Genomic DNA, 13,846 nt, shown 5'->3' with positions numbered 1-13,846 from the left:
AGTATTGCTGGTTTTCACATCATGGCACTACGGGATCAGCACTGGGTACTGTAGTGTCTCTTTTTTTTCAAAATAGTTGTTCATTTCATCACGCATTATATGATCAGTTCTCATAAACTGTTAATAGGTTCTACTCATGCATGAGTCTCTACATGTATTTCTATCCTTTCTGTATTAAAGGGAATAATAAAGCATAGCAAGGCAAAATAAAACAACTTCCTATAAAAACATGAAACAAAAAAGTCATACAAAACCACAGTATAAGGTGATCTACCATGGTTACTGTGTTGTCTCTTGTTATCTTCAATAGAATTGTCTATATCATCAGGCGTAGTATAATTGAATATAGCAGTACATAACAATATTAATAAAACCAAAACATTGTAGATAGTGTAAAACTTCAAAAGCAGGTAATAATCAAACCAGAATGAGTATCATAGTGAATCTTGTCATATTCAGTGTAGTTGCTTATACTCTGAAAAATATGGAATGCTTCATGAATTTGCGTATCATCTTTGCGCAGGGGCCATACTAACCTTCTCCGTATCGTTCCAATTTTAGTATATGTGCTGCCGAACTTAGCACTGCCCTAATTTTAATAGATTGAGTGGAGACATTTAGTAAGACCTGTCCAGATTTGGCATCATTTATTTTTGAGGGTATGAGGCAAGCAAGACCTCTCCTAAAATGCAGGTCTTACTCTACCCTTCGAGTCTGGGCTCAGTGTAATTCATACTTAAGCCAGTGGAATGTGGCAGAAACGAACCTCGTGAGGTGCTTATTTTAAACGTAAAATGAAGTCTTGTGCACCTTCTATCACTGTCTTGGACTTCTGAACCATCATGTTAACAAGCCCAGGCAGCCTGCTGGAATATGAATACTGCTTGCATGCGTGGACCTGGGCCATTACAGACCTGTTCAGCGCAGGTAACTCGTCACATAATAGCAGACTTAAGGAGATCTCAGCTGAGATCAGCTTAAATTGACCAAGGAAGCTGTTCAGCCCACCCACGGTTTCATAAAAAATAACGCTTGATTATTGAGACCACTAAATTCCTTTTTCTTTCTTTCTTTCTCTCTTTCTTTCTTCCTTCCTTCCTTCCCTTTCTTCCTTTCTTTCTCTCTCTATACTGAGGACTGAACCCAGGGTCTTCGTGCTGAGCTATATACATCTCTGTTTTTTAAAAAAAAATTTTTTATTTTGAGGTAGAGTCACACTAAGTTGATAATTTGCTTATGCTGGTTTGTTTGTTTTTGAGACAGAATCTTGCTATGTATCCCAGGCTGACTTCAAACTCATGATGATTCTTCTGCCTTCACTTCCCAAATGCTGAGATTACAGGCACATACTACCATGCCTGGCTCCACACAGGGTTTGAGTGTGATCCTCCTGCCTTAGTTTCCCAGAGTGCTGAGATTATACGCATGCACAACCATACTCAACTGGCTACTAAAGTTTGAAGTGGTTTGTTATTCAGTTAGAGTGTCAAGGGGGAGGAAAAGCGAATGTAATGTTTAAACCAATAATGTAGGTTTGAAAATAAGACAAAAATAAAATGTATAGTAATAGAATTGGCCTATGAGTAGAAGTGAAGTGTTAGAGTTTAAAAAAAGAGAGATTTATTTTTCTCATATAATGAGAAATAAGTAAGCATTTTAATGCTGGTGCAGTTGCTCAATGAATTTATCAAGGCTTAGATTCTTTTCATTTTTCTCTCTACATTCCCTAGTTTTGGATGTCATTTTTATAAACCCGCTGCAATTTCTGACATTATAACTGTATTCTAGGCTGAAATAAAGTGAGAGAACATCTACTTAGGGATATAGTTCAAAAGGAAAAGCAAGAATATACTCAGGGTAAGGATTGAAAGGTAGCATTGTGCAGGGGATAAGGCACTGGAATCAGTCTCTTAATCATAGCTGATTTTCTGGGGAATGACTTTCAGTCTCCTCCCTTTTATATCAGGACATCGGCGTGAGTGGCTCATAAGCCTTTTTGAGAACCCACAGAGACTGTGAAAGGAATGAGCATTTATTACAGATTCGTTATGTGGGATAGCTTATTTAGACTTCACAACAAACACATGAGTAGGTGTCATTATCCCCCTTTACTCTGGGGTATGCTAAACCTCAGAAAGATTAAGCAGTGTTCATAGATCTGCAGTCAGTAGCAGAGCCAGAATTCCAACCAGAGCGTGCAGCCCTCCAAAGCCAGAGCCACCCCTCTAAGCCCAGCCATTCTCAAAAGGCAAATAGGGTTATTCATTCCTACTTGCTGACTTTTAAGTAAACCAGTGTCTTTTGAAGTGGGCCTGGTGCCACAGGCAGAATACTGACCTGAGGGTGGTGATTACAGACACAGAGTCCTGGACTGACTGCCCTCCGAGGGACTGAAGCAGACGTCCCAGAGCCAGATCCAGGAGTCTGCATTAGTCAAAGCTCTGCAGATGACTTGGAGACACTTTACAGCCTGAGAGCCACGCATTTAAACTTAGAATTTATTGTTCTGTTCTATCACAGTTTATTTATGGATTTGTGGCTCATGGAAATTTCCTCCTAATATCAGGAAGATAAAACTTAAAAATAGTATTTCTTGTTCCTGTTCCTCACTTTTTTTTATTGAACACACTCAGCTCCTTGGAAAATGCTGAGGAACTGGAGGTAAATTATAGAACAGACCCTCACACTAAGTAACATGGGCTCTGCAAGGTAAAGGCCTGGATGAAAATTAACACAAATGCAGATTGGAGTTAAAAGAGCTGGAAGGGAATGGGAAAAGGAAATGGCATGAACTAAATATTTACTATGTCCCAGGCATTGTTCCAGAAAATTACATCATTTATGGGACTGAAGATACGCGGTTCAATCCATTTTATGTATAAATATGGATAGATACTATTTGCATTTTAGAGGTGGGCAGAGAAAAACACTTTCAGAAACTGATCGTTCATTCATTCATACAATAAAAATCTCCTGCGATCTTATTTTATGCAAAATACCGGGAATTAAGCAGCCAAAGGAAAGTTTCCCTCTTGGTGAGCCTGAGCAGGAGGAGAGGTTGTTGCTGGCTCTCGAGGCTGCACCCTTTGAGCCTGTTGCAAACTCAGAAAAGTTAACTCCTTGCTTGATCAACAAAGTGCCCTAGCCACGAGGGGAACGGGCAGGCCCACCTCCTACCCCCCACCTTCCTCTTTAATGCTCTCTAAAGGAACTCTTTGCATGTGGATAGAGTGCTCAGTGCTGAGGTCTAAAGTTGTTTACCAATAGATACCAAGCGCTGGTTCATTCCAGTTACCAAGCTTTGTTTAATTGTGAGTTCAAATTACACAAAAAATAAAAATTTCTCCTTAAAAGGTTCTGCGGATAAACGTTCTTCGTGCTGTGTAGCAGCCTCCTAGGCTGTGTTTGTGTCTGAAGACAAGCTAGTCTGACAGGAAGAATTACAAATCTGGAGCTCATTTTGGCATCCCAGAGGGAAGGTGGGTGGCGCGTCTCACAGTAAGGAATTCAGAATGAAAACGTAGTTGAGTTTATTTGGGTTTTTAGTGACACCTCAGAACTGTTACACAGGCATGTCAGAGACAACTCAAAGTAAAGACGACTGCTCCCCCTCTGCCTCGACGAAGCCACTGCTAAGTAGGGAAACCACTTTGTGGGATGGGGAGAGGGACTTTCGGGTTCCAGCCTGGAGCAAGAAAGGGGAGCCAAGTGGCTTGAGTCGTGTGCAGGGATCTGTTGTGGCAACAGACCCGAGGCTACTTACTGAAGGAGGTGTGTGCGTCTGAGAGCTCTGGATCTGGAGTCTTGGGCTGGGATCTGATGACTTTTGGGCTAGGAATTTGACGAGGGGTATTAGGTTGATGTGAGAGCAGGAAGAAACAGTGGACTGGAGCACCTGCGAAAGGCACCGGAGAAGGGTCTGGGGAGGGGGCATGCTGACCGTGGAGGCGTGGGTCTGCAGGAATAAAGTTAGCATAGATATAAGGGCTTGCCAGACCTGGGGATTTGGGTGGCGTGGGAGATACGTGGCTGTGAATGGAAGTCCGGGTGGGGTTAGAGGCAGAAGAAAGAGCTGTGGAGCCGTAGCAGCTTTTTTCCAAAGCAATTCACAGACAGACACGCTATAGGTCAGACCCTGCCCCCATGCGCCAGCGGAGCCCAGCTCGGGTCAGACCTGCGGTCTGGAGGCCAGACCCCCGGGGTGCGAGGGCGTGGTCAGAGCCTGCTGCTCGCGGCTCCGCATTGGCTGCCTGGCGGGCCGGCGGGCGGGGCTCCTGGCTGGGTCCCTCTGGGGCGCTGGAGGCCGGCGGGAGGCGGGGCCGGTGGGAACCCAGCAGCCAATGGGAGCGCGTCCCCGGAGCAGTTACAAAGGGCCGGAGCCAGGCCGCCGCTGCGGCGGGGAGGTGGGGCGAGGCGAGGCTTGCAGAGGCAAAGCGGCGGCCGGGCCGGGCCGGGCCGGGCCACAGGAGGTGGCGGCGGGACCATGGAGGCGGCGGCCGCTGCTCCGCGTCACCAGCTGCTTCTCCTCATGCTGGTGGCAGCGGCGGCGACGCTGCTGCCGGGGGCGAAGGGTAAGCAGTGACGGGCTGGCGGCGGCGGGGCACGCGGGCCGGGCCCGGCCTCTGGCTCGCTCCTGCTCTTTCTCAAACATGGCGCGGGGCCGGGGGCGCAGGTGGCGGCGTCAGGGCCCGGGCTGGGCTTTCACGGCCCGACGGGCGGTATGGGAGCCGCTGGCTGGGAGCAGAGGCGGGCGGGAGCGTGGGTCAGAGCTCGTGTGGAGGCGCCGGGCGGCCCCGCTCCGGGCTCCTCGGGGGCGGCGTCGGTCGGAGCCGTCCGAGGTCGGGGGCTGCCCTCGGGGGCATGAGCGGGCGAGGACCGAGGTGTGAGGCCCGCGGGGACTGGCCTTGCTCGGGCTGTCTGGGCTCCTAGGGGGCCGGGCCTGAGGCTGCTGGGTCCCGGGGCGGGGTTGGAGTCGGTGGCTGCTTCCCCGGCCGGATGTGGGCTCTGAGCCCCGGGGGTGTTCGGAAGAGGTGGGAGAGGGGGCTCGAGACCCCGGGTCCGCTGTTCTGACCTGAGCTTTGTCGCCGGCCGGTCCGACCTGCGAAAGGGGCTGCTTCTGTGGCCAGGCGGGCTTTGGAAAGGAGATCCGCGAAGCTTTGTGTGAGAAAGCGGCACGGAGATGCGCGGAATGTTTCTCTTTTCTTGAGTCTGGAAGTGTTGAAGTGAGTCCAGCAACCAGAAGGCTACGGATTGTTTTTGTAGTAGAAACTTGAACGTTTGCTCACTCTGCGGGACTTGGAATGTTTGAATGGGAACGATCCTGTGAATTGATCAGATGCTTTTATTTCCTCGAAGGAACGTCGCTCGTGAGGTTTCTTTTCTTGGGTGACAATAGTTTAGAATCAAAAGTCTGCGTGGCTAGTTTTTAAGGGAGAACCCGCGGTTTTGCAAAATATTAAATCAGGTTGTGATAAAATGGTTGTCATCGACTCTGCGGAAGGGAGGAATAAAAAACTTTGTTGGCAACCAAGCTAAAATCCGAAAAACTAAAATATAGAGCCCCAGCACTAGCAAACTAAAATACATTGAAAGTACGTTTCTGAAATTGGAAAGCAAATATTAAAAGCCCTCAGGACTAGAGGTGCCAATTACTAGTAATCCTAATAGCTACTCTTTATTAAGAGCTTTCCATAATGCAAATGAATAAAATACCAAAGAACATTATCTAATCCTCACAACTAAACCCTCCGGGCTGATGGCATTTGCCCCATTTTATAGGTGTGAAAACAATCAGTTACGAAGTGCTGAAGATAGGGTTTACATTTAAGGCTGTTTCCAAAATTTACACACTTGCCTGATATATACAGTAAATTAGTGTAGCCTATTTTTCAGTTGTCTGATGAGCAATTGATACTTATTATTTACTTTCAGATTTTACTGCCACAATTTTGAGTATCACATTGGCTCATCTCTGATTCTTTGTACATTTCTGAGTTTCTTCATATGCATTAGAAGAAACAATAGATTTTTTATTTTTAAACCATGGGTTAACCAGGGAGCCAAGATAACTGGGCAGGTGGGCGAATCAATACCCATCAAACTTATTCACACCACTTGAATAACGTACCTAGTTTAATCACTCTCTTCTACCTATGGTAAGGCAAGAAGTGTTCATGTATTTAAGTAACAGTAGCAAGCTTAATTGGATTGTCAGAACATTGGGAAGTTTATGCCCTGGAGGCGTTTACACAGGGACAGTTTACAAGGCTGTCTGGATGCTTATATTACTTGAAACCCAGGCTGTCTCACCTTGTTGCACAATCTGGTTGGTTGTGTTGATGTTTCAGTGCATCTTTTCATACATTCTGAAGAAATTCTTCCTCCCTTCCTTCTTTCCTTTGCTTTCCCTTCCTTCCTTCCTTCCTCCTGCCGTTTTAAGACTTTCAGTGTTCTTTATCGTATATCAGTTTTTTATTTTTCTGCTCGTCTTCTCTCTCGAACATAGATTTCCTGATGGAAATTAGATCCTTGCCCCTGCTATGCAGTTTACTGTTAGGTCTAGAGATACGTATCAGTGACAATGCTTTTTTTAAATCCCCTTTTTGTTGTATTGAAACTTTTTCTTTGAGAACTAAAATCCAGCGAATTATTCCTTCTTTCTTAATATGCAGTCATCAGCTTAGTCCTTCTTATCTTCCAAATTCAGTTGCTTTTCAGTGTTCCTCATCTAGGTTTTTCCTTGAGCTTACTGACACACCTTCCTGGGCCATCCTCATACAGGTCTACAAGATTTCCCACTGTAGTCCTTGCCTAGAGCAGTGGTGGCAAACCTGTGGCACTCAGCGGCAGAGCCCTCTGTCAGCATGCAAGCCAAGTTCCCCCAGTGGCCAAGCATTGGATAACAGTTATTTTTTCAGAACTAAAACCCCAGTATTGAAGTTTAATTGTAGTGCTGGCACTTTGTGATAAATAACTGGGTTTTGGGTTGCAGTTTGGGCACTCAGTCTCTTAACAGGTTGGCCATCACTGGCCTAGAGCAGCACTGGAGGCTTATGATAGGGCCGTTTAGAGTATCCAAACACAAGTCTCATTTCTTACTACTGTAAGCCATTGATTCCTGTTTTCCCACTGGTTCCTGGCTGGTTAGCTTTTCACAGCATAATTTAATTTTGTGCCTTTTGTGGGAGCTTAAGGGGATTAGTTTTCTGTTCTGACTTCCTGTATTGGTTTTTTTCTATTTCAACGCTTTACCTCCTTGAACTGTATAGTACTTACAGTTTGTGTCATTCACTTCTGTCTGCTTGAACTGTTCCTTAAAATATAGTTTGGGTATCTTTGAGATACTCAGAAGGCAAGAGTCATGTCTTTTCTTTCCTGTATGGCTTCAGAACCTAGCACTGTGTTTTCTGTCCTGTTCTCCATGAGTCTTGCTAATTAAATGAATTCTATTTCCCTAAGCAGTCCTATTGTTCTAGTAAGAATAGCTTGTGCAGTAGTACTTTATAGTTCTCAGTTATATGGTCAGGAAAAGTTGTGCGGTTTGGTGAAAGAAGTAGTTATCTGATTTTGTGAGTAGCCACAAAGTCCCCTGCAGTTCTAATTCAGGTGACACCTACTTTGCCTAAAGATTGTGAAGGTCAAATAAGAAACTGTATTTCATCTCTAGGCTGCTGTTTGTATTGTTAGTAGTAAATGAGATTGGTATTCACTTGGCAGTTCCTGTTGAGTCCTTGTGTTTTGATTGGTTAAGTATCTTTTTTGATTGGTCAGTTCCCTTGTGGGGCCTGTTGTTAATTTTTTTTTTTTTTAGTTGTTAAACATTCTTAATACTACCCCTGTAGAGAGGCCATTAGCATGCAAAAAAGAAAATATTTTATGTTGAAGTGACTAGAAGTGACTTACTGGACACTTACAGACTAAGCTTTCTGGGTGCTTTCAGACTTAACTAACTTTGAAGAATGGCTAAATTCAGATGGAAAAAGGAGGATTTAATGGGTATTATAATTGTTTACGTGATGACCCCCACTGTCGCTTCAGGGCAGCTACAAACTGATAGGCAAGTCGCTGTTCAGAGTTCAGTTTCTTGTTTTATCCTGGAGTTTGGATGTATAGTATTAACCTCTGTGATTTTTTTTCCCCCCAGTTCCTAAAAACTATGTGTGGCTGGAAACAAAACAGAAAGATAATGTAAGTGCGTTGATGGAGGGAGAATAACATAATAGTATGTCACCAGGACTAGGTACCTGGTGACATATTATCACTTGAGTTTACAGATAGAAAAATTCATGCTAATGCGTACTTACAGTCCTACTATGCGGGAGGCTGAGGCAGGAGGATCACCTTGTGTTCAAAGTAGCCTGAACTACATAGTATGACTTTGTCTCAAAAAAAAAAAAAAAAAAAAAATCTGCAGCTCCAATTAGGTGATTCCTCAGGGTGGCACAGGGACAGAGTTGAGACAGAAACTTTTCAGATTTCAAGTGTTTTGCCCTGTGCAACACTGGGAAATGTAAAAGACTTGAAGATGAGGGAGAAACAAGAGTAGTGGATTAACTTCCCTAAGTGAAGTTATTTTAAATTTCACATTCATAGAATTTATGAAAAGTGAGCTCTGTGTCAGCGGTGGAAGAATGATGATAGGTTAAAAGTCCTCAAGAAAGAAGCCAGTATCCTTTGCACCAGTGATAAAAGGACTTGTAAAGTACTTATTTGTTGAGAAAAATGGGCTCATAGTAGTTTGGAAGAGGGCCTTTGGTAAGTAAGGTGTAATTGGATTACAATGTAATTAAAAGACCTTGGTCAGGTTTAGAATTTTAGATTATCTACTTTGCCTTTGAAATTTAAGGCACATGGGGTAGGAGGTGGGCAACTCACATGATCAAAGTAATTAAAAGGGAAGTAAATCTTGTTCCAGTGGGGAAGGTGTTTAAGCAGGGTTCTCAAGGGAAATAATTTAATACAGGACACATAATTTATAGGATTGCTTTATAATAGTCACCCAAAGAGTCAAATTCAGAAGAGTGCAGGAAATCTGTCCACACAGTAGAGCCCAAGGAGTCCAGCTTAAAGCATGGATCCCATGGCAGTGTTCTGCATGAGTCCAGCTGAAGACCTAGAGCCCATGACTATCTTATGCAAGTCTGTTTCACGGGTCTGCGCTGGGAAAGCTGAAAGGTCAGTGGTGGAAGCTAGAAAGTCTGTGCCAGAGGGATGAAGGAGCTGTGCCAGCAGGTAGAGGGACCTGCACTGGGGCCAGGACCAGAGCTCCCGTGAAAGGTACCACAAGCCATCCTCTGGGACAGTGAGGTCCTGAGCTTCTCCAGGGATGAGAACAGCTGAGTTCCTATCAGGAAGGTAGCCTGACCAGCTTCTCCAGGAGAACCAACAGCTCCACCTCTTGCTCTCTGCTGCTCCTTTTAATGTTACTGGCAGTAGTCCTCTGGGGGTCTGCTACACCCAGCACCACACTGATTCAGAAGGCAGCCCCTGCTGGATGACTCGAGGTCTGATCCAAAGTTAACCCAACTTAAAACTGTTGTTTTAAAGCAGTACCTTTGTGTTGCATCAGGTATGTTCATGTGTAACGGAAATGAATTTTGAAACCCTGTTATCTTATGGACAGTCCTTGTGATGTGAGCTCGTGGTTCTGCAAACCTCCTGCAAATGTTGGCAAACTGTCTGCCCTTTACTGCCCTTTTTTGGCTATGGCTTATCATAATGCAGTGTTGTTTGAACAGGTGGACTGTGATTTGCTATCATTTGATTGGGTCACATCTTCCTGCTTCTGGAATTAAGTGTAGATGCTAGCATGTTTTGGGGGGATTTTAATGTTTTGTCTCAAAGAACTGGCTCTGTAGAAACCTGTGTAATCTCAAATTTATGATCTATCTTGACTCACTTAACTTTTATAACTAAGATAATAATGCCCCCCCCCCTCTGGTCATTGTTGTTATTTGTGTTTTTGAGTCAGGGTCTTGCTGTATAGTTCAGGCTGGCCTTCAACTGTGAGCCCAGGTTGGCCTTGACCTCACAGTGCTCCTACTGCCTCAGCCTCCTACGTGCTAGCACTATAAGGATTACAGGGTGTGCTACCATGCCTTTCTTTCTTTTTTTTTTTTTTTTTGTCTTTTTCATTTTTATCGGTACCAGGGATCGAACTCATGACGGCCTGCTTGCAAGGCAGGTGCTTATGCTGCTGAGCTAAATCCCCAGCCCCACCATGCCTTTCTTAACTGAACTTTCTCAGTGACAAATCCAATCAGTCTCCACCATTAAATTTCATTACTTCTAGACCCAGTTATAGCCATGTAGTTTAAGTCCAAATAAAACAGGCACATGTCTGTGGCTGTTCTTTAGTACGAACATATAATTGTTGACTTGTCAGTTTTTGCCTAGACATCCTTTCTCAAACACTAGTGGAGAGTAAATCTGATTGGTTTTGTGGGTACAGTTTTGTAGATCAGATCTGGCATTTTATAAAGCTGTTCTCTTGTTTTGGAAATCAGAAAGCAGTACATATTATAAAGAATGATTTATGACTTTTTTCTTTAAAATTATGACATGCAGGTGATACATATAAGGTCATAAGAATGTGCCAGCCATTCTGTTTTCTAATTTAATTCTCATATCCAGTCTTGAATGGCAGTTGTATAGTAGCACAGAAACTTACTACTTATGTTGCTTAATGCCCAGAAGCTAAAAAAGTCCTTTTGTTCCCAGGTTCAGGTGACCAGCAGTTAGAAGATATCTGTGGGTTTTGATGACACTGACCTTAACCCAAGTCTTTAACTATCTTAAGTGCTAACTTAAGATGTTGATGTCTTTCATTCTTTAATTGCATATAGTTTAGGAAGGACTGTATTTCAATTAGAACAGGTGCCTATAACAGTATTCTAGCTTCTGAAACTCAAAATCATTGTGCATTAACTCCATCGGCTTGGAGAGGAAGAACTGACAAGAGTTTGTTCAGACTGAGGCTTAGTTTGTGTCTTTGCAAGTTTATACAGTGATACCTTGATTGTCAAACTCACCCCTTTCCAAATTCATGTTCAGATTCCAAACAGTTTGAGAACTGAACCTATTTTTCAGAAATAATAAAAAACCAAATAATTGGTTCTGAGGCCCCAAAATTATACTTATAATTCATTCTTCCATGACTTTAACAGATTTGCAGTGGTTTCTTTCTTGAACTCTATTGTGATTCTCAGTTTTCTTTTAGCTTTATTGCTGGCATCACTAACTTTCTTTGGAGCCCTGGTACGATATTTTATGCAAGTAAATGCAAAAAAAAAAAAAGGTACTATTTTAACATACTAACACAAGCAGATATGTTGTCTGGGTGGGAGGGCCTCTTAGACCAAGGTGCCACCATCTTCATGTCCTTGGTGAGATGTGATGTGTGGCTCATTCTTGGCCACACAGGTGTTTTCAAGTTGGATTTTGGATCGAAGATTGAACAAAGTTATAAACACCAGCAGACATTTTTCCAACTTTGCTGTTGGAGTAGTGGAAAGTTCCAAGGTGAAGCTATTCAACAACTGAGATAGCACTGCATGTGGGAAAGCTTCTCATGTCCATTTCACAGACAGACAAACTGAGGTCACATTAGTGAATGGAGAGGCTTGTATGTGAGCATGTCTGGGTAAATATGCTTTCTTGTGTATCAGGCTGCTTTCATATACACTAAATATTCTTAGAGTCACTATACCAGAAAGGTTTTTCTTTTGTTGTTGTGTAAACCATTTTTTTAAAACAGTATTTTATTAGTACATGCAGTTTACATTCATCTCAGGGAGTAGGTACATACACGTAACACAGCTTGATTTCTTTTTTAAGCCCCTTCCAGTTCCTACTCATCTCCCTTTCTCTTTCTCTAAATCTCTTTTCTCATTTTTATTCTTCTTCCTATGTCTAGTGCATGTTTATGACATATAATGTTCTGTTCGTTGGACATACTGTGGTATGTGTAAGTGACACTTAAATCTTGTTACTGCCCCTTCAGCTTCATTTTCTAGGACTCTTTCCCATTTGCAGAAGATCTCACCTTGTTTCCTTCTGTCAGTCCTTTATTTTGCTTTTTATTTGTACTTTGCCTTATCAAATGAGAGGGTACTATATGGTATTGAAGCTTACATGTCTGGTTTATTTCACCTAACATTATGTGTCCAGGTGCTTCCATTTTCCTACAGATGCCTCCAATTTACCTTTCTTTATAGCTGAGTAATATTCCGTTATGTGTAGATGTGACATTTTCTTTGTCCTTTCATGTTGATGAGCATACAGATTGCTTCCCGGATTTACCTATTATGAATTATGCTTTGGTAAACATTGGTGTGCATGTATTGCTGTCATGTCATGTCTTTAGCTCTTTCAGGAAAATACCCAGAAAGGAAATATCTGGGTCAAAAGAAATTTCTAGTTTCACTTTGTTTTGTTTTTTGTTTTATGTTATTTTATTTTATTTTACAATCAGGGCCTCCCTGTGTAATCCAGGCTGACTCTGAACTCCCTATATGGCCCGGGCTGGCCTCCAATTTGTGCCATCACATTCAGCATGGAGTTTCCCATTTGAATTCTCAGAAATTTCCATACTGATTTCTGTAATGGTTGTACTGGTATACATTTCCACCAGCAATGTAGGAGGGTTCCAGGCCAGTATTTGTAACTGCTTGATTTCTTAATGATTGCCATTCTCTGTAATGGTGTAAGATGAAATCTTAGTGTTATTTTCCTTTGCATTTCTTTGCTAGCCAGAGATGTTGAACATTTTTTCATGTTGTTGAGAAGTCTCACATCTTCTGAGAAGTCTCTGTTCATTTCAGTTGATTGGGTGTTTTATTTTGAGTGGTCTAATTTTTTTGAATTCTTTATGTATTCTAGATATTTATCTGTTTCAAGAATAGCTGGCAAAATTTTTTTCCCATTCTGAAGGTTTTGTCTTCACTTTACTATTGTTTTCTTTGCCACGGAGAAGCTTTTTAATTGGATATAATTCCATTTGTTGATTTTTGATGTTATTTCTTATGCAATTGGAAGCTCTGTTCAGAAACTCCTTGCTTATACCTAGACTTTAAGTGTTTTACCTACATTTTATCTTCTGATAAGTTGTTCATGTTTTAATGTTTATATCTCTAATGCATTTTAATTTTAGCTTAGTACCTAGTGAGAGATAGAGGCCCAAGTTTAACCTTCTGCATATAGATGGCCAGTTTTCCTAACATCATTTGTTAGATGGGCTACCTTACCTCCAACACATGTTCTTGGCTCCTTTGTCGGGAGATTAGATATGTCTGAGATATGTCTGAGTATGTCTGAGAATGTTTCTGTTTCCTCTGTTTTGTTCCAGTGATCCACATGTCTGTTTTTGTGCTAATACCATGCTGTTTTTATCACTGTTGTTTTGTAGTGTAAGTTTAAGTCAGATATCGTGATGCCTGCTGGCAGGAAGTGATTCCCCCTCCTCTTTAACCTCTGAGAATTTGCTTTATCTATTGTTGATTACAATTTGGCTCTTTCTTCACAATTTCAGTTTACTTGGATGCTTGTAATCTTTGGCATTATTTTTTAAGGTGAGCTCACTGAGTCCAGTGATAGTTGATTATTTGCTGTTTGCATTGGTTTATGTATATTCATAGTGAGCTCTTCTAAAAGTAACACAAGCGCTGAAAATAACTGAAAATTTGAAAAAGAGAAAAGAGGGGGGAGCTATTATTAGCCATCATTAACATTTTGGTTTTTCATATTCTTTACTCATTCTGTTTGAACAGTTACCAAAGCTAGTGTTTGTTAGTTGGCAAAGAGTCTTGGCTTGTAGAAGAAATAGCTAATTTATTCTTAGCAAATATTT

General features: G+C 42.4%; 1 protein-coding gene and 1 non-coding gene across 4 annotated transcripts in view; one reads left to right on the top strand and one right to left on the bottom strand.

The window, feature by feature from the left end:
• Positions 1 to 478: 478 nt before the first annotated feature.
• Positions 479 to 585, bottom strand: LOC111757090 (U6 spliceosomal RNA). Its single transcript, XR_002791475.1, has one exon. It is a non-coding gene; the product is annotated as a U6 spliceosomal RNA (small nuclear RNA).
• A 3,811-nt stretch (positions 586 to 4,396) lies between these two features.
• The window catches only part of Tgfbr1 (transforming growth factor beta receptor 1), a 53,960-nt gene continuing 44,510 nt past the window's right edge, over positions 4,397 to 13,846 (top strand). For 2 of the 3 annotated variants that reach the window (XM_063224719.1, XM_063224715.1), the window contains exon 1: positions 4,397 to 4,571. In XM_063224719.1, the coding sequence (XP_063080789.1) occupies positions 4,484 to 4,571 (88 nt within the window). In that variant the 5' untranslated portion in view covers positions 4,397 to 4,483. The remainder of the gene's footprint in view (positions 4,572 to 13,846) is intronic. The other variant, XM_003470724.5, reaches the window with a different exon arrangement.

This window comes from Cavia porcellus, unplaced genomic scaffold (assembly GCF_034190915.1).
Source record: "Cavia porcellus strain 051 isolate PalLab524CR breed Dunkin Hartley unplaced genomic scaffold, mCavPor4.1 scaffold_1, whole genome shotgun sequence".
NCBI classification, from domain to species: domain Eukaryota; kingdom Metazoa; phylum Chordata; class Mammalia; order Rodentia; family Caviidae; genus Cavia; species Cavia porcellus.
The sequence above is the reverse complement of the archived record's forward strand: the minus strand, read 5'-3'. Positions and strand labels throughout refer to the sequence as shown.